The following is a 19,688-nucleotide window of genomic DNA, read 5'->3' as shown; positions in this document are numbered from 1 at the left end:
AGGAATCGAAGAGGACGAGAGCTTGTCAAGTGTCGTCATTCTCCTCTTCGAGATCATCATATTTTCATCAGTCTCCACCCCTTTGACTCCTAAGGCTTTTTGCCTTAGAAGGAGAAGGTTGTTTCCCCCACTAAGAAGTCTCGTCACGGGATGTCTAAGGGTCTGTCTCCTCAACTGAGGAGGCGGTTGGGTCTTCTGCTGGCTCTCCCGTTCCCGAAGGAACAGGAACCGTCACACTGTCCCCGGGGTCTAGCATATCGGGAGCCATAGAAGCGCAAACTTTGGTTCGCACTTCTGCTGCACGTCCTAGAGGTTTTGTCCTTAAGACTAGTTCTGTGTCGGGCACTCATTCGCGAGTCCCCAAGTGCACATAATCTTTAGATTCACATGTATCCAGAGTCGTTGACGCTGAGTCCGCTCACTGTCATGACTTGGGCACGGGGTGGAAGAAAGGAGCTAGTCGCTCAGGTGACTCTCGCCTTGTCGGTGGTCACTCTCACGGTGATTGCTCAGTTCCCAGGGTTGATGTGATGGTCCCGCTGGACCATCCACGCAGAGGCTGGTGGAGACTCCCCATCCAGTCCTCTTGAGAAGTTTCGGCCTCGATGAGGACTTGGACGAGTTGGAGGATGGTTTAGGCTCTCTCCAGTCAGGTGCACGTTCAGCCCCACCCAGACGACAGTCACGTTCGTGCGACCAACCGGTCATGGTGGGGCAGATGCTTCACCTGCCATACGAGGGTTTCGTAACCCTCCTCAGGGAAGCATTCTCTCCACTGCTGCTCCATCAGGTCCTCCTTTCCAGGTCATGCTGGAGCCTGCTGCTTTGACAGCTGCCACAGCCCCATCCTGGATGGGAGAACCTTCTGCCGTCCTGAGGAAAATGGCGAAGAAGAAGAGGAAGGTGTCGTCGTCGTCTTCTGCCGCTTCTTTCCCTTTGACTTCCAAGGCCCCCCAGCTGAGGAAGAAGAAAGTGGCTTTGTCCCCTCCCTATGAAGTCTCGCACAGGGACTCCTAAGGGTCTGTCTCGCTCTGATGAGGTCAGGTGGGTCTTCCGCTGGTCCTCCCGTTCCTCCAGGAATGGGGCCCGTCTCTCCTTCCTCAGGGAAGAAGAAGATGGGGACCATGGAGGTACTAGCCACTGCTGGTACTTCTGCTCCCAGCTCCAGAGGTTCCGCCTCCGGACTGGGAACTGTCTCAGTTGCTCGCAAGCGAGTGTCACCGAGTGTATGGTCACCTACGGGTTACTTTGCAGCCAAGGACCAGATGGCTGAATACACTCACCATCAGGACCCAGGCACGGACCGGAAGGAAGGTAAAAGTCGCTCAGGTGACTCACGCCAGACCGGCGATCATCCTCTCAGGTGCATGCTCAGCCCCACCCAGACGACAGTCACAGTGACCGACTGGTCTTGCTGGCAGCAGACGTTTCACCTGCAGTATGAGTTTCGTAACCCTCCTCGGGAAAACGTTTTCTCCAGATGGTAACGTTTTCCTAGATTCTCAGAGTGGCCATCACCGCAGGTTGATGGCTGTCCATGACTCGCTTCTCTGGCTGCTAGTTCCGCTGGCAAGGCAAGCAAGAGCGTACAGTCTTCGTCCCCCATTCCCTCTCTTCCTTTGGCTATGCCGGGAGGGGCGAGGTGAATTGGAGGGATCCTGCAGAGCAGAGCGCTTAAAATTCTTTGGAATTTCTAGCACTCTCCAAGTATTTTTGTCTTCTACGATCTGCAAACACTCGGGCGAGACCATGGTCCAGAGTGGGTGAGACAAAAATTCCTGATAATTGTTACTACAATAATTGGGAATCTTGCTGAATGTTCAAATTCCTTGGAATTTCTGGCATCTCAGTGTTTTGGTTTTCTTGTAATTTCCAAACACACTGTCGAGACAGACATTCCCGGAAATTGTTATTACGAATTCAGGAGTCTTGCTCAGCTATTAAATTCCAGGAATTTCTAGCGTTCAAAGGAAGTGCTTCTGCTGAAAGAAGTGTGTCTCGGGAGGGACTCAGCCTGGATGGACCTGACGATCCGTCGCCCCAGTACGCAGTCACCCCCGGGATACAGAGAAGAACGGGCAATAACAGCCAATCCTCCTTTCTTTTTTCCCTTTACTCCTTGGTTATACCAGAATTAAACAAGGAAAGAAGAGGATTTCAGAGGCTATGCTTTTGGTTCAATCCTAGCATCTTACCAAACATATGTCAGTCTGTTCAGGATGGATAGCACTGAGAGATTGAATGCCTCTCCAGTGCTGTGGCAGGATCACAAGCTTTAAAAATTTAAAAAACTGCTGGGCAACCCCCCCCCCCCCCCCCCCCCCCCCCTCACACACACACACACACACACACATAAATCTAATCACTCTAGCTGCCAAATCCACCCTCAGTCCCACTTTCCTCTTTACACTACAGAATACACGCAGGGCAATTGACCATATCTACAAAAAAAAAAAAAAAAAAAAAACAAAAAAAAAAAAAAAAAAAGTACTTACCAACCGCTCCAGATACTCTGGGCTATGCTGTGCTGTCTGCTGGTCAAGGCCACTGAGACACTGATAACAACAACAACAACCAAGAACCACAACAGCCAAGGACCACAACCACAACTCAACAACACAGCAAACAACCAAGGAACACAACCACAACCTCACACAACAAAAACTCAACACAATAAAACACAAAAAAAGACCACTGCACAACCAACCACCAACACAAAAAAAAAAGGCAACACACACACCAACTAACAGCACCAAGAAATCATGACAACAACAAAGACAACAGCAGAGGCGCAACAACTCTAAGCAAACAACACTAACTTAACAACAAACAAAAATGACAATTGCATTTTTCCTAACTATACAAACCTGAGGTCCTTTAACAATAGGAAGTAGCTTAGCGGCAGCTGGAACGGTCGTAAGCTTCGAACAAGGGGAGAACGGTAGTTAACTGCTTGTCCGACAGTCGCGCGCCGCGCGACTGGGAGGTAAACAAATCACTTTTGCTTTTGGCCCATGCAAAATATACGCAGAGTGAGGGGTGGCATGAGGAGGGACTATATGTAAAGGACCTCAGGTTTGTATAGTTAGGAAAAAATGCAATTTTCGACAAATTGTCATTTGTTCCGATACGTAATACAAACCATCGGTCCTTTAACAATAGGAAGACTCACTTCTTGGTGGGAGGAATCTGAGTCTTTTGATGAACAGACTGGTGTTCGTCCATCCCTGGAATGCCTCCCTGGTCGTAAGAGTGAGGGAGGGATCCAAGCCTCTGTCCGATTGATCGGGGTGTGCACCGCAGGATCAATGGTCAGACCTCTGGGCCGAGTACTAAGAGAGAGGCAAGCGTATCTCTTCGTACCAGCAAGCAAGAACTTGTTCCTGTTTTGCAAGAGGCAACATAAAGTATGGGTTGTCTCAAGCTGGCATCCACTTCCTCCCCCTTGTTGGAGGAAGTGGTGGATATACGCTCCTATCCCTAGTGAAAGGGATAGGATGGGGGCTCTGTTGAGTAGCTCACCTGCATCTTGTCCTTATCCAGCAGGGTGACGACCGTTGCCCTCTAAACCACAGGTAGAGGGGAAGAAAAGATGGGAAGAGGAGCCAGTCACACTCTCATTCACTCATCCATTCTTACGGTCACACCAGGACTCAATGCTGTTCAGCCTGCGAGGGTCTGGGTTCGCTACACAACGTGTTGAGCAGCCACCACGGGTCCAAAGGAAAAAGATCCAAGGACCTGTGGGCAATATCCCGAAGGTAGAAGGTAAGGGCATGTGGGTCTGGTTGGACCAGACCCCTGCCTTCAGTACCTGCGCCACGGAGAAGTTCTTGCGGACAAGGCAGCATCTCCTTCGCATCGAAGGCGTGAAGTCCATTAGGAGGGGATTGTGAACGACTCGAACCGATCGTCAGGGACCGAAGGGGTCTGAGTCTTCGCTACGAAGTTCGGTACAAAATCGAGCGTCACGGATCCCCATCCCCTGGATGCTTGACTTCGCAGGAGAAGTCATGCAGTTCCTCAGAGGAAAAGAAGGAAATAGTCGCATGACCTATCCCTCTTCTCTACTTCGGTGATGTCCAGTACCCATACTGGTCTGTCCGTTTGCCACGAAGTCTCTCGCATCCTCCTATCCCCAGGCAGCGAAGTTCTCGGTAGTGGATAGGACACCGACACTCCATGGTGGTGTCGATGGTATGGGTACTGTGACAGCTATTAAAACGAAGTAATGATTGCTCTGTAACAACCGAACTAAGTCAACAGCGTAGTTCGTAACTGACTCGGGCGCTCTGACAGCTGCCGACTGACTGCGTTCGGTAGGAGGCAAGTTGTCCAAGCATCCGAGTAAGTCACGTGACCTTCGCCTTTAAAGGGTTATGCCGAGAGACCAAACAAATAATGTATTTATTTGTCACCAATGGCGACAGCGAGGTGATGATTCTCTTAAGGCATGTGCCCAACAGGCGAAGTCAATTGCCTTCTAGAGACCGAGGTCCCTGAAGGCAAAACATCTCTAGTTGTTGAATCTCAGCTAAGGAGAAACAAACACTATGTACCGTTGAAGACGAAGGTAGATATTGAATGCAACCTACGTCTTCACAGACGAATCGAGAGAAGGATTCTCAAGATTCATAACCTGTGCTTACAAATGACTGAAACGCTAACCGCTATTTCATTGCTGTCCGGTGAGAAGTCGTAGTTGCAATGAAAGCGGGGCGTTCTTCAGTAATGAAAACACGGGAAAGCCGCCTGAAGAACTGCTTCTCATGGGCTGAACATTTGGAAGTAGAGCTGTCAGGTCGGAGAGTAGGCGATGTCTTCTGACACATCTTGTAATTCGGGTTGAACAATGAACAATTGTCACCTACGAATACGAGATATTTTGAAGACAAACTCAGATGTCTGCAAAATCATTCGCATTATCGCAGTGCGATGCAGCGCGGGAGACTTGTACAGACTTCTGTTACCGTGCGGTAAACAGAAAGATGAAAGAGTCCAAGAGATATCTCTGTTGAAAATTCTCGCAATGTCGAAGGCGATGGAATCTAGCGTCACAGCAGTAGATGGTCCTTCATTATTGCGAGAATCCCCGTTAATCAGAGACCTAAGTCCATGATTGTTGGGCAGAGATACGGTTCGGTAGTCAATCAATGCAGGGGAGAGAGAGACATAACTGACCGTGCATCTCGGAGGCCCAGCTGATACTGAGCTGCTATCAGGCAGTTCATACGCAGTAGTTGAGCCTGAGCTCTCGCAGACCTCGTCATCCTGAGTTGCCAGGTAATCCATTATTCACGAAGGAATGCGTTCGGCTAGACTACCGAGCATAAAAGATATGCTCGAGCAATTATATTTAGGCGAAACGAATTTCGGTAAATATAAAAGTTGAAATGGTGTTGTCGTGACAAAACCATAAGTATATAAAATTGAAACTGAAAACTCCTGGGAGGTTGCAGGCAACCCCGAGTTGCAGTTCAATTAGAATACTTCTCTTCTAAGTCGCAATCCGTAGATTAACTAGGATATGCGCCTACCCCTCGGACAATTCAACTGCTTAGTAGAATCATGTCGCGAGGTTAATATACGTAGTATATTTGTAGGATTCTGAACAACGATCTCCATCCTAAATTCTTTCCTTCAAGAAAACAAAATAAGGATTGGAGATCGACCACCTTCGATCTCTATCAAAGAGAGTGAAGGAGAAGTCTTCCTCGAAGGAAAGCTTCAATGGTGAACAGACGATAGTTCAAGCCAAACTGGATATTCCCGTCCGATCTTCTCTATTCCAGGTTGGTCGCATACTGTGAGATAGTTTCTTTCAGCAGCAGTCTTCTTCCCAATGCTAGAAATTCCAGGAATTCGAGCATAGGCGAGGTTCCCGATATCGTGTAACATATCGGGGATTCTCGTCTCTCACTTTGGACCGTGGTCTCGCCTAAGTGGTTTGGAGATCGTAAAAAACTCTAACACTGAATGCGCTAGAAATTCCGTAGAATTCTAAGCAGTCTGCGAAACCCCCCACCGAATTCGTCAAACGATATCGGCTGGTGGTCCTCTCGATTCCCGTAGAAATCGAGAATGGGGCAGGATCCCTCCTCAACGACCGGGGCTTACGTCAGGTAGGACCCGAAGGTCCCCCCGGTAGCGCAGTCCCCAACGTGGGATCCTACAGAGAAATCTCTGTAGGATCCCTCCCCTTTCCCTCGTAGCAGTAAGGAGGAGAGGGAGGGAATGGGTGAGGAATTGGAACTCGCTCGCCTTCCCAGTGGAACTAGCAGTTGGAGAAGAGTAGGAGCAGCCATCGCCTTGCGGCGATGGCCTCTCAGAGTCTGGGAAAACGTATCGTCAGGAAGAAAAACGTTTTCCCGCGGAGGGTTACGAACTCTCACTGTAGGTAAGGGTTTGCCGCCACTGTGAACGTCGTCTGGGTGGGGCTGATCGACACCTGACAGGAGAGAGCCGATACCGTCCGCCGACTCATTCCAGTCCTCGTCGAGGTCGAAACCTCTCAGGAGGACCGAAGGAGTATTTAAATACGGTGTCTGAAGACACGTAGAAACGCCGCTGTCCGCAGTAGAGGAGGAGGTGGAAGTAGCTTAATCGACCGGCCAGAACTGAGAGAGCCTTCTTGGTCCGGAGACGAGAGACTCTGGTTCGAGACAGAATCGGCAAGCTCCGATCGCGGCAGACCTACCGTCGGTTTGGGTTCCCTCTCGGGCCCCAAAAACGACTCGAGCAGAGACGTGGGCTCTGCTGTGGGGGAGCGGCAATCCTTCCGCAAGGTCATTATGCTGACGAATCAGCTTAATGACTTCTGCAAAATTCCTCTGTATCTCGGGAGTAACCGCGTCTTGCGGAGTAGGACCGTCCAGTCCCTCCAGCAAGAACAGATCCCGAGATGATACTCCTTCAGAAGGAGGAACAGCGGCAGACCCCTGACGGTCGCCTCCAGCTACTTGCGCGTATGTCCTGGTCGGGTCCTAGAACCGTGCCTGGTCCATACGGCGTCATAGCCGGGATCGCGAGCGCGCACCTCTCGCGATCACTCCTAGGTACCTCGCTCCTACCCGGTGTAGCCCGAGGAGGTTGAAGGTACAGGAGAGGCAGACCTGACGCTCCCCCCTAGCTCGCTGGCAGGACCAGCGTGCTTGAAGGGCTGCTGCTGATCGTCAACCCGCGGTGGCGATCGAGCAGCAGGCCTAGCCTTGCCACTTGCCTGGGGCGAGAGGCTCGGCTGAGAACGTCGACGCTGATCTCTAGCGTCAGCGAGTGTTGCTGGTTACCGTCTCCCGCCCGGTCCCGATGGGAGCGGCGTCGGTGACCTGCTAGGCTCGCTGTCGCGGCGGTGATGAACGGCGAGCGTCCACTCTCGGCGCGTCGAGCCGCTGGTACCAGCCGTGGCTGGTACCGACGGCCGCGGGGACCCCTTCCTTGCCTCAACCCGTGGCTGTCAGCGACCGTCACGTCAACCGAGCAGCCAGCTGGTCGGTGCGAGAGCGTCCATTGGCCTGGCGAGAGTCGTCTGCACGACTCTCGCCAGTCTTCTGCTCCGCGCTTCGGTCTTGACGGCGAGCGAGCTCGGGCGTCAAGACTTTGGCTGGACGGTCTCCCGCGGGAGACCGTCCACTCGGTACTTCTCGCTAACGAGAAGCCGAGGCGGATCCTGGTTTAGCGGCAGAACCGCTAGAACCAGGCGAGGTAAGTGCCAGCCGAAGCTGGTACTCCTCTGGTCCCCATCTTCTTCTCCTTGGTAAGAGAAGAGACGGGCCTGTTCCCGAGGGAGCAGGAGGACCAGCAGAGACTCCCCGAATCGCCGGAGCGAGACGGGCCTTAGAATGGTCCTGAAGGAGCCTTCTTAGGGGGGAGAACCCGGGTTACCAGCTGGTCGCTGCAAGAGCGGCCGCTGGCCTGGCGAGAGTCACCTGAGCGGCTCTCACCAGCCTTCTGCTCCGTGCCGCGTCTTGGCGCCGAGCGAACTCTGGCGCCGAAACTTGGCTGCACGGTCTCCCGAGGGAGAACGTACACTCGGGATCTCTCGCGAACGAGAGACCAAGCCGGAACCTGGCGTAGTGGCATCGCCGCTAGCACCAGGCGAGGAAGTACCAGAGCTAACCGATACTCCCTCTGGTCCCGTCTATCTCTTCCTTACGGAAGGGAGACAGGCCCTGCTCCCAAGGAAGGCAGAGGGGACCAGCAGTAAGGACCCCCCCGTCCCACCGGGGTGGGACGGGCCCTTAGAAGTTCCCGAAGGAGACTTCTTAGGGGGGAAGGCAGCCTTCTTCTTCTTCGGCTTATGGGCCTTAGAAGTCGAAGGGGAAGAGGCAGCAGCAGACGATGAAGACGAAGATGACAGCTTCCTCTTCTTCCTCTTCCTCGTCAGCTCACGCAGGACAGTCGTCAGGTCCTCCATCCAGGCCGGAGCCGGGGCTATTGCCGAAGCAACACGGCCCGACTGCACCTGTCCGGAAGGACCTGGGACTGGGGAAGACACAGTGGGTGGCAGGACCAGCATGGACAGGCTCAGGAACCAGGAGCGACAGGAACAGCAACCAGCTCAGGAGGCGGCAGGAACAGCGGCAGCGGTAGACCCAGAAGGGGGACAGCCAAGCCAACAGCGGGAATCACATCAGCAGCGGGAATCACATCAGCGGCAGGTACGGCAGGCCCAGCGATCGCCTCGTAGAATCATCGGCAGCCAGCGGAACCTGGGTACTGGCGGCCGGTCCTGGGGCGAGCTGCTGGAACAGCGGAAGTCTGGGGCAGGCAACACGAAGAAAACAGGCGGCGGCGGCAACCCCCCCTCGGTACGGCGGCGGCAACACCCCCCCTCGGTACGGCGGCGGCCCTAGTAGCGGCAGACGGCGTCACCGACACAGCATGGGGAGTGTAGACCAGGAGGGGGGGGGGGGGGGGTGGGGGGGGGGGGGGAGCAGCATAAGCGGCCGTGGTAGTAGTGGAGACCGCCCCAGAGCTCGCTAGACGCTGCAGCAGCCCGTGGATGCTAGGCACGCCCTGCCGCCGCGGTGGTCCATACCTGTCCAAGGTCGTCTCCCACGGATGTAGCACCTGCGGTAGCATAGATAGATTAGTAAGAGGGGTTCCCTCACGCGCGGGGGGAAGACATGCCCCACCCGAACGCAAGGAAAGACCCCAAATACAAAAATACAACGAAGAAGCTGAGCGGCCGGGGGGGCAGGAAGGAAGACGAAGAATCGGATACCAAGGGAGTCGCGGGAGAGCTTTCCGACGACTTCCTGGCAGACCTTCGCTTCCCCTACCCCGCACAGCAGTGAAAAGTAATAGAAAATGAAACAGAATACTGCCCTTGCGATTCACTTCATAGAACTTAAAGGGGAAAAGATCAATTCCCGGGTAAGAACGGAAACTTGATCCAAATAATATGATGCTATCATAAAATATATATGAAAATGAAACAGAATACTGCACTTGCGATTTTCACTTTCACAGAAAATAATCGTAAGGATCAATTCCCGGGTAAGAGCGAAAATTGATCCAAATTAATTTTATGCAAATAAATAAATGAAAATGAAAAGAATACTGCATTGCAAATCCACTTTCATTGCATTTTATCATACAAAATAAAAGGCTCGTGCCGAGCGCAATCACGCTCTCGGTAACGAACGCACAGGGCAAAAATATAATGAAAAAAGTACTTACATTTTTCAATTACACACTTCCGCCCAAAATACATGACTCGGCGCGAGCGCGCCCGGCCTCGGCACCGAGATATAATTCAAGGGTTCAATTCATGAAAAGAGAGGAAATCACCGCATCTACGGCGATAGCTCCATGTTGGTTCATAATTAAGTAATGAAAATGAAAACAGTGTACTTACAGTTTCATTTTCAAGTCAAACAAACCATTAGTAGAAAACACAATATAAACAAAGCATACGACGATGAAGCGGGGCAGAGAGCGATGACGAAACACGTCTTCACACCCGCGGCCGAAAGCAAAAGTGATTTGTTTACCTCCCAGCCGCGCGACTGTCGGACAAGCAGTTAACTACCGTTCTCCCCTTGTTCGAAGCTTACGACCGTTCCAGCTGCCGCTAGCTACTTCCTATTGTTAAAGGACCGATGGTTTGTATTACGTATCGGAACAAACACACAACTCAGCTGACTATCAAGGCTTTCAACCAACTGCTCCCGACACTACTGACTGTCACAGGCTCTAACCCAAGACTGACTAAAAAACACAGAAACAGAACTCCAACAGCTAACAGCACCAGCAAACAACTCAGAACTCACCAACAGCCAATTCAGTCGTTAACCACCAAACACCAATTACCCCCTCTCTCTCTCTCTCTCTCTCTCTCTCTCTCTCTCTCTCTCTCTCTCTCTCTCTCTCTCTCTCACACACACAGACGTTGTCAAATGGAACTCCATAACTCCTCCATAGTGCTACTGTTTTGGGAACATCCAGTTCGGCTTGTACTAGTCGTCTTCGGTATCCTGTTATCACCGTAAAAGTCTCGCTTTGGGAAAACTTCACCTTCGCTCTTTTCATTAGAGAATGAAGGAGGTCTGCTTCCAGTCCTTATTCTTGTTCCTTGAATGAAAGAGAATTTAGGCCGGAGTTCGATGTACAGGAACCTACAAATATACTAATTATATTTCTTTCGCGATATGCTTCTGTTATCAGTTGAATTGTCTGAGTAGTAAGCCCGTAAGTGTAGTTATATCTCTACGGTTATGTGACCGAGATGAATAGTATCTTCTCTTAATTGACCCACAACTTGGGACTGCCTTGCAGGCCTCCCAAGAGTTACTGGTTTCAATTTTGAGATACTAGTGGTATTGTTTACCAACAGCACCACAGCATTTGCATTCACTGAATAGGAGGGTTTTCTCCCCTCCCATTTCGGTTAAAATGCAAATGCTTGAGCATATCTTTTTTGCACTCAGTGGTTCTAGCCGAATGCATTCCTTCATTGGATGGAATACCTGGCAACTCAGGATAATGACAAGTTTAGCAAGATCTAGCGGTGTACGGCGCTGCCAGCCTACCGAGATATTTCGGTTGGTATTGTCTCTCTGTTCTCTGTCGAGGATTGACCACCGATTTGAATCTCTGCTTGGCAATCACAGACTTAGGTCTCTGGTTGGCTGGAATTCTCGCATACGTGTATGACCATCTCTCCTGCATCGCCTTTTGCCATTGCGAGAATTTTCAGACAGAGATATCTCACTAGACTTGTTATCATCTTTCTGTTTACCTCATGGTAACAGAGGTCTGTAGCCTAGTCTTCCGCTTCATTGCACCTACCGCTGTGATGACGCAGAATGATATTCTTCAGATAATCTGAGTTTGTCCTCTAATATACATTTCGTAATTCATAAGGTGTGCAATTATTCTTTGTTCACCCCGAATTGTAAATGAATAACAGAAGACTTCGCCTGTTCCCTGCCCTGCCAGCTCTGCATCCAAGGTAAATAGAAATGTCCTCCCTGATCCAGCCCACCAGAAGCAGTTCTTCAGGTAGTACAATCCCTGTGTTTTCATTACTGAAAGACACTCCGCTTTCATTGCAAACTCCGACTTTCTTGCCGAACAGCAATGAAATAGCGGTTTAGCTTTTTCAGTCCTCTGTAAAACTGCAGGGATTAAAGCCGTCTTCATTGGTTGGTGTCATCAACGGGACTTTTTCTATGTTCAGAATCTTGAGAGTTTACTTCTCTCGATTCAACTGTAAAGACGTAGGTCCACATTCACCTTAGCTATTCACTATCATATACTAGTATTGTTTCTCCTTAGTTGAGATTCAACTACTAGAGAACTGTCTTGCCATCAGGGACCTCGGTCTCCAGAAGGCAATTGACTTTCGTCTGATGGATGCATGCCTTGAGAGATCATCATCACGTCTCCCAACATCAGTGGCAAACAAGATAGACGACTTGTATGGTTGCTCTCGGCATAACCCTTCAAAAGGCGGGTGTCATGTTGTGACTACGTTTCGGATGCATGATGGCTCATGGCTTGCCACTCACTGAGCACAGTCAGTCGGCAGCTGTTGAAGAGTCTGAGACCGTCATGAGCTACGTTGTGGACTTTGTATTGGTTGATCCAGATCAGTCATTACGTACTTTGTCCTATTGGTGTGTTGCTGTACTCATAAGGATCAACACCCACCATGGAGTATCGGTGTCTTTATCTGCTGCGGACTGCCATTGTAGAAGTGTCCGATGACACTTCTCTCTCTGAGTATTACGAGACAGTGAGAGACTTCTCTGCAGTTGGATAGTCCAGTGGATGAATACTTGTCATCACTCCGAAGAATATGTCGGACAAGAAGATAGATAAGGTCTCATTGCGACCATATTTATCTTTTCCTTCGGGCCTGCCCACAGGTCCTTGGAACCTCATTTCCTTGGACCGGTGGTGGATGCTTGCATGTTGTGTTTGCTCACCCGGCTCCTTCAAGAGGACAAGTTGTCGCCTATGGTGTGCAGTTCTAGAGGTAAGAGGGATGCGAGAGTGACTGGCCTCTCCACCTTTCCCACCTCGTCCTTCCATTGCTCTTCCTTCGGGTTGAGGATAGGACTCGAACTTACACTGGCTGGTTGGGCGATTGATGTGGTAAGCTTACACATAGAGCTTCCTTTTTATGTTTCTTATCAGAATCATAGAAGCAATCCCACTCCTTCCTCTAGCAAGGGGAGGAAGGAGACTTGACTCTAAATATTCTTCACAGCCCATTTTCGGGTGAGTTACGATACCTCACTCATTTCGAAAAGGCCCAGAATTCTGACTTGATCATGCAGCTCCTATATTCCAATCAAGTTGTCAGAGGCAGTGCACTCCTCTTCGCTCTTACGACCAACCTTCTTGAACTCCATTTAGGTGGATCCCTATTGTATACTACTCTGTTGTTGTGGTGTTAGTAGTAGTATTATTCAAAAGATGAACCCTACAGGGCCATTGACTTGAAATTCAAGCTTCCAAAGAATATGGTGTTCATTAGGAAGAAGTGAGATGAGGTAAGGGGAAATACAGAGAGAAGAGATCTTGCTTATTAAAAAAATCATTGTTCACACGCAAACAAACCCTCGGTCTTAACAATAGGATAATTTCTAGCGCCTAGCTGGATCCGGTAAAAAAGCAGATGAAAGCAAGGAATCTTGTGGTATCTGGCAATGCATGCGTAGATCGGGTGAAGAGTGGTCAAACATCGAACATCTACTCCAGTCTTTTCTTTACCGCCTGGACAAGAGTTGGGTTTTTTCCTCTCTTGGCCTTTTCCCCGGTTCTTGCCCTTTTCATTCCTTTAGTGTGTTTGTGTGTGTTTTTACCTGGTTTTATGGCTTCTTTGTCATATTAATAAATAGATAAAAATGTATTTAAATGCTAGGGTAGTAATGCATTGCATCTTTGCTGGAACTCATAAAAGTTCCAATTGCACGACATCCTTAAGGTGAGTGTTCAACTGTCCAACAGTACAGTGAGGAATAAAGTACCTGTGGAATTGAGAAGTTTTACAGCAAGGCACATTTACTGCATATTGGTGCTGCTGTTTGGTAAATCTGGTTGCTCTCAGCAGGAAAAGGGAATCAGGGATCAATTGAGAATGTGAAAGATCTCTGTTGAAATACAATTTATGAAAAATTTACAACCGAGACTAACTGTTGATGGTCCAAGTCTTAAATCTTCCACCATGAACCTCTCTATCTAAAATAGAGAAATCTGTGACAGAAGCAGGCATTCATACCAGAGAATAGTACTATTCTAGTAAATTAAGACAAATGACATAAAGAAGTTGCACTGATTTTGAATGTTACAAATATACGAGGCCTTTCATATAATAGTACATACTTAACTTTTGTGCGGCATTTTCTGACACATTCATTAGATGTTTCTCAAAAGTAAAATATGAGTCAAAAGTTACACATAGAATAGCTAAAGCTTCAGACTCATTCAGCAGAGTCCTATTGACTTGGGAGGGAGGATTGGGTGGAAAGTCTGTACGAGATCTGTTAATCAACAGTTTTTGTTTTGCCGGAGTTCAGCCTCGTACCTCTCACCGACTACACCATTCACTAATCCGCTCCATGTATCAATTGAGACAAATGGCAGCTTCATTTTTCATGAGTGGAGACTATAACATCCACAAGTGTAGCATCACTGGTATACTGAACAATCTTGTTATCCAGGCCAGTAACCATATCACTTGTACATATAGCACACTAAAAATGAAAGTGGATCAAGAACACTGCCCTGTGGAACTCCAGACACAATAGGTCTTGGTTCACTGAAGATCCCTTCAACAGCAACTCATTGCTGCCTACCTGTAATAAAATCTTGAATTAAACCTAAGACATATCCACTCACTCCAAAATTCTAAAGTTTATTAAGTGCCATGTGATTTACTAAATTGAAAGTAGCTCTTAAATGTTATGTATGGAATTGTTTGGTGGAAGAGTTAGCCTACCAATTTCTCATTGCCATGAAACACCTTCCTGTTCCTCCTGAGTGCACCACCCTCTGCCGAGAGGGGTAAGCATGGGAGATTTTGCTCAATATTCCATTACTACAATGACTGCTACCATATGCTGTTGCTGTAAATGCTAGGAGCCCAGTGCTATTGAGATTTCTGAAGTATATAGTTTTTTCTTCCTGTGGAAGATACCCCTGCTGCATCAGCCATGGCTGCAAGCTTCATTGGAGGCTAAGACACAGTATAGGTGCAAAGAAAGGCAACAGAAATGCTTTCTATTTTCCTCTTCCTCTTCATCCTACTCCTTGAGTGCTTTCTTGCCCCCTCCTCACCCTCCTCCCACAGAAAGAAGAGGAGAGTATTGTAGGATTTTGTGAGAGCACATTCTCCATCTCAGGGACGTGACTGTGTGTCCACCTGCTGGTGATAAATTGACTGGAGATATGGCAGTCGTAGGTGAGACCAACAAGTCTGGTACTTCATTTGACCCACATTTCTCAGAAATGGTAAATGCTCAGAGTCCTTGAAGAGCTCTCACTATAAGATCTGTAGGGTTTTGATTGAGTGCCTTTTCAATATGGGGGAGGAAACGATATCTATCCACCTGCAAGTGTGAAGTTCACTTTAGGTAGGCCTGACATGGGTCTCATCAGTCATCTTGGTAGTACCTCCATTGACCAGCACTTCTTTGTTATGAGTAGTGCTCTCCTTCCATGTTTCACCAGGAGTTCATATGGTAAGAGTTAAAATGTCTTCCCAGGCAGTAGAAAGACTCAGCTTGTTCACCTGGTGTGTGGAGAGCACAGCTCATCGCCCATATTTGGTAGAGCCACGTTTGTCCCATGCGTGGTGTGTATGATGGTCTAAAAACCGTGCAGGGTGTGTGTGTGTGTGTGTGGTAACCTCCTTGCATGGTGTGGTGCCTGTCCCTGTATTGTGCACGAGTGCCTCCAGAGTCCAGACCTTCCCATGCCTTCATAGACAGGAAGAAGCTCAACCCACTCTCAAAGCATTTAGTTATTGTGGTTACTCTCTGCCTGTCTCTCCAGAAGCATTGGTGGTTGAACCTACACTACCCTATTGGTAACAGCTTGGGGCCTCTGGCATGGGATACATATTTTTCATTATCTGGCTGATTTATGGTATATAGTACTCAGAGGTGCATTTGCTCAAAAACAGAGACTGTCACCTCACATTTGCTTGATCTGGGATCACTATAGGCTAGAAGAAGAGGCAAAGTACTAGAGTATGCTGATATATAAAACAGTTGCAAGAGTTCACCTATCAGACTTGTGGCAGAAAGCTCAGGGAGGGAAAAACACAATTCCCATAGAAACAGGTTATCCTTTGCTCATCTTCTGTCAGGAGAAACTGAGGCCTCAAAGGCACCGCCACTTATGTTCAATTTAGAGCAACTGAAATAGTATTGGTTAGCCCTAAGCAACTCTCCCTCTCACTTAGTGCCCTTGAGCCAAGAAGTGAGGGAGGGCCTTATTTGGTGGCTGATTGACAGGAGCTTGTTTGTGGAAATTCTTTTAAACCTCCAGTGCTAGAGATGTTTCTGTTCTTGGATGAGTCAAAAAAGTGGTGGGGCACACACCTTGGTAGTGTCTCATATTCATGTACGTATGTGGGCGCAGAACCTTCGTCTAAGAAATGCATGCAGCACTGCTACTAGCCCTACAAACATTCCAAGATCTTGCAATGGGTCATTTTATACCATTCATGAGCAATGCATGTGCATAAGTGGGCAGTTTTCCATGTTGTCAAGGTCATCTGCCAGCAGCAGGCAGTGGTCCCCAATATCCTCATGTGGAAGAAAGTCTTCTTGAACTTTTAAGAACACTGATGATCAACTTGTATGAAACCTCCAGTATTTTGCTCCATTGCTACATGCCCCTTGGCTGCTCTGGAGGGTGCCTTTAGCACCCTTCGAACAATCTGGATGTGTATGCCCTTCCTCCATTCAGTCTGGTATGATGCGTGGTTAACTGAGTGTTAGTTACTCTGGGGGTCACAATGACTTTGGAGCTCTTCTTTGGCTCCTTGTCTTTTGTTATCCCAATCTCCTATATCTTGGTTAAGGCTCATTGAGAGATTCTCTCCTGGCCTACTCTTCTCTGCAAGAGAGAGGCTTTTCTTGAATTATAGTGTTTCTGACTGGTGAGAGCTAATGCTCAGCATATGACAAACTTTCTCACCTACCTTCATTGAGGTGAGCTCCTCACATTCCCTATAGTGAAAGGCTACTGTTCTTCCTTGATCCAGGTTTGCCAGCTGCAAGACATGGACCTCGCTTCCTCAGTTGAGTTCTCCATGCTTATGAAGAGCTTCAAACAGTTGCCTCAAAGGCTTCAGCTTCCAGATGGGTAGAGATTCATCCTCCCAGCATAACTCAGGTGCTGTTCTAGCCCTTGAGAACTCTCAGAAGGTTGGGAATCTTGTTTTTTATTTTTCCCATGTTTATGGGAGAAACTCAGAGCCCATCTGTTGATGAGATTCAAAGCTTTCTTGGACTTTATTGTGGGAATCCTGCTGAGATGTTTTTGCACCAAGTGTGAGTCTTGTGATACTAGCTCAGATTGAGATGACATGTAAGGCCAGAGTGTTGGTGCCTGTTTGTTAGCTCTGGCAGGCACAAGATAGGATAGATGTGTCCAAGAACACTTTCTGCCTTCCTGAAGTGACTGAAAGGGCTGGGCATTAGGCATCCCTAGTCTTTGGGAGAAACTTATCTGTTTCACAGATAATGAGAAAGGTGTATGGCAGTATCAACTACCCTTACCTCATTTCAGTTCAGAGACAGTTCCCTCAAGTCTTGGAACACCTCTTTAGGACAAATGATGGCTGCTCAACAGTTTCTCTCAAACAAAAGCATCATACCTAAGGTTCAAAGATACTCAGAGGGCATAAGGCGGAAGGTTGAATTGGTTTGTTATTGGTTTCTCTCTCTACCTTCACACTTTCACTCCTTCCACTGCAAGGCAGCACTTAAGCCAAGTACTTGCTGAAACAAGTCTTGGTGCTGGTAAACTGCACAAGAGAGTATTCTTATGTTCAGAGCTTCAGTTCATTAAGTGAGACTCCTTCCACGCTTTTAATAATGGTTGTGGGGAGGTGTTTGTCAACGTGACATTTGAACCCACCAATTACAGTTGAGCAGATATTGCTGCTTTTTTACATAGTTACACAAACCAGAGCCTTGTATCATGATCTTGCCTCGTCTACTCACATTGTCCTTAATGCACAAGAAAAAAGTTCCGGCTTACGGCATGTGAGTAGAGGCGTACAGTTAATCACCTTGTTACTGAGTTCCAACAACCTTTCCCAGGCTGCATTAGGAATATGTACTCCTATGTAAAAGGCTCTGGTTTCTATACATAGTAAATGCACAAGTGAATATAAACATTTAGTAAATTTGGTACAATATCTTCATTTCAGTACTTTTTTTTTTTTTTTTCAGTCTGGTATTATGGAGGGTGCCCTAATAATGGCTATAGTTGGATACCTTAGTGTAGCAGCTATGTTGATGCTGATTGACTGCAAGTATGCCATTTTATCGTCTGGTGGAAGAGCTGGTGGACGTTCAATTATAATGGATACAAAGGTAAGGACATTCAATTGAGTAGCACACGTAATTACCAACAGTATTGAACTTATTCACTAGAACAAATGGGGATATACTGCTGTAGGCTTCAGTGTATTTTGTTTAAAATAAATAGGTTTGTCATGTGTTTTCCTTTAGTTTGATGCGTTTCAGTATTCTTAGAGTATAGAAAAATTGGTTAATTATTCTGATATAAATTTCTGTTATTGTTGTATGCTTGCTTTTTGTAATAAATATTTATTCAATTATGAATAAATATTTATTCTTCCCTAAATAACTATCACTGATGTCTGCCAAGATGTACTCTTGTATTGGGTGAGAATTCCTATAATCTAGAGCAAAACTCCATATATTGAATGATATAACCTGGATCCAGAGAGGTCTTATCCTTGCTGTTGTCATTAGATTATCTAAAGGATTATGCCCGCCATTTTGTACAAGAAATGTAAGTTCAGTGTTGTTGATCATTTTTGCCAAATGACAAAGTGTTACTGTAAAAGTTAAGAAACTTCTTATGGATACCATTGAGTGTAGAGGTATGAAGTGACATGAATTGGGAAAGTATGTTACACACACACACACACACACACACACACACACACACACACTTGGACAAACAGGCTGATGTGGACATAGTCATGTATCCAAGTTATGGCAGGTGTTAACTTAGCCTACAGAATTATAATGATTTTCAGTAGGTAAAGAGTGTTAGGTCTGCTAGCCCTGTGAGTGTTAATTTATGGGAAATTAGATAGCCTTGCTAATGGGGCCACAGATCATAAACAAGAAATGGGGAAAGGGTAGTGTAGGTTGCCAAAATGACAGCCTAAGTAAGCAATAATTGGCTTTATTTATTTTAAAGGATTAGTTTATCCAGACCTCTGAGCCTAACAACGGCTCTTCCCAGGCTGGTTATACAATTTACAAAGTAAAATTAAGAGTACTAATGGAATACACAGGCAGCACTCAATTAAATAGAATAAATGCTATTAGGGAACACTGATAAAGGGGAATCCATCCCTAGATAAGTCAATAAATCATGAATGGCAACAGAAATCGTTAGTGTTGACTTCATGCATATTTAGGTCAGGATGAACCTGCATTAACCAAATAACACTAGACATCAACTCCTGAAAGGCAAATAGATGCCTGATGAGTTTAAATTTACCTGAATATGCCTATTGTTTAGACAAAGATAAAGAGCACGAGGTAATTACTTTATGTACTTCTATTACTGCCAAGTGGTATAATTATTACTTTAATTAATTGAATTCAAGGAAAGACTTGACAAAGATTTTACATAACACTTGTAGTTTATCAACAGAAGGAATAATGAAAGGTGAAAATAGGTTGAGAGAAAAAGATAGAGAATAAGGGCAGCTTCCTCACGGTTTCCAGACATACCTGGTGCAATTTGTGTATACTCTCATAAAAGAATTGAGTACAGGCAGTCCCTGGTTATTGGCAGACTCGGTTATCAGCGATCCGGTTCTATGGCACTCATCTTGCACCATAACAGGCTGAGTTCTGGTTATCGGCGCCATAACATACCTAACAGGGGTGCCATAATGCTGTTTATGGCACCTATAACTGGTTATCGGCACCATAAATCGCCAAGTTTTG

General features: G+C 47.3%; 1 protein-coding gene across 1 annotated transcript in view; it reads left to right on the top strand.

Annotated features, from left to right (window-relative positions):
- The window catches only part of LOC135207393 (uncharacterized), a 170,362-nt gene that overhangs the window by 75,699 nt on the left and 74,975 nt on the right, over positions 1-19,688 (top strand). The window contains exon 2 of the mRNA XM_064239123.1: positions 17,922-18,065. Within this exon, the coding sequence (XP_064095193.1) occupies positions 17,922-18,065 (144 nt within the window). The remainder of the gene's footprint in view (positions 1-17,921; positions 18,066-19,688) is intronic.

The sequence above is a fragment of the Macrobrachium nipponense genome, chromosome 32 (assembly GCF_015104395.2).
Source record: "Macrobrachium nipponense isolate FS-2020 chromosome 32, ASM1510439v2, whole genome shotgun sequence".
Classification (NCBI taxonomy): domain Eukaryota; kingdom Metazoa; phylum Arthropoda; class Malacostraca; order Decapoda; family Palaemonidae; genus Macrobrachium; species Macrobrachium nipponense.
The sequence above is the reverse complement of the archived record's forward strand: the minus strand, read 5'-3'. Positions and strand labels throughout refer to the sequence as shown.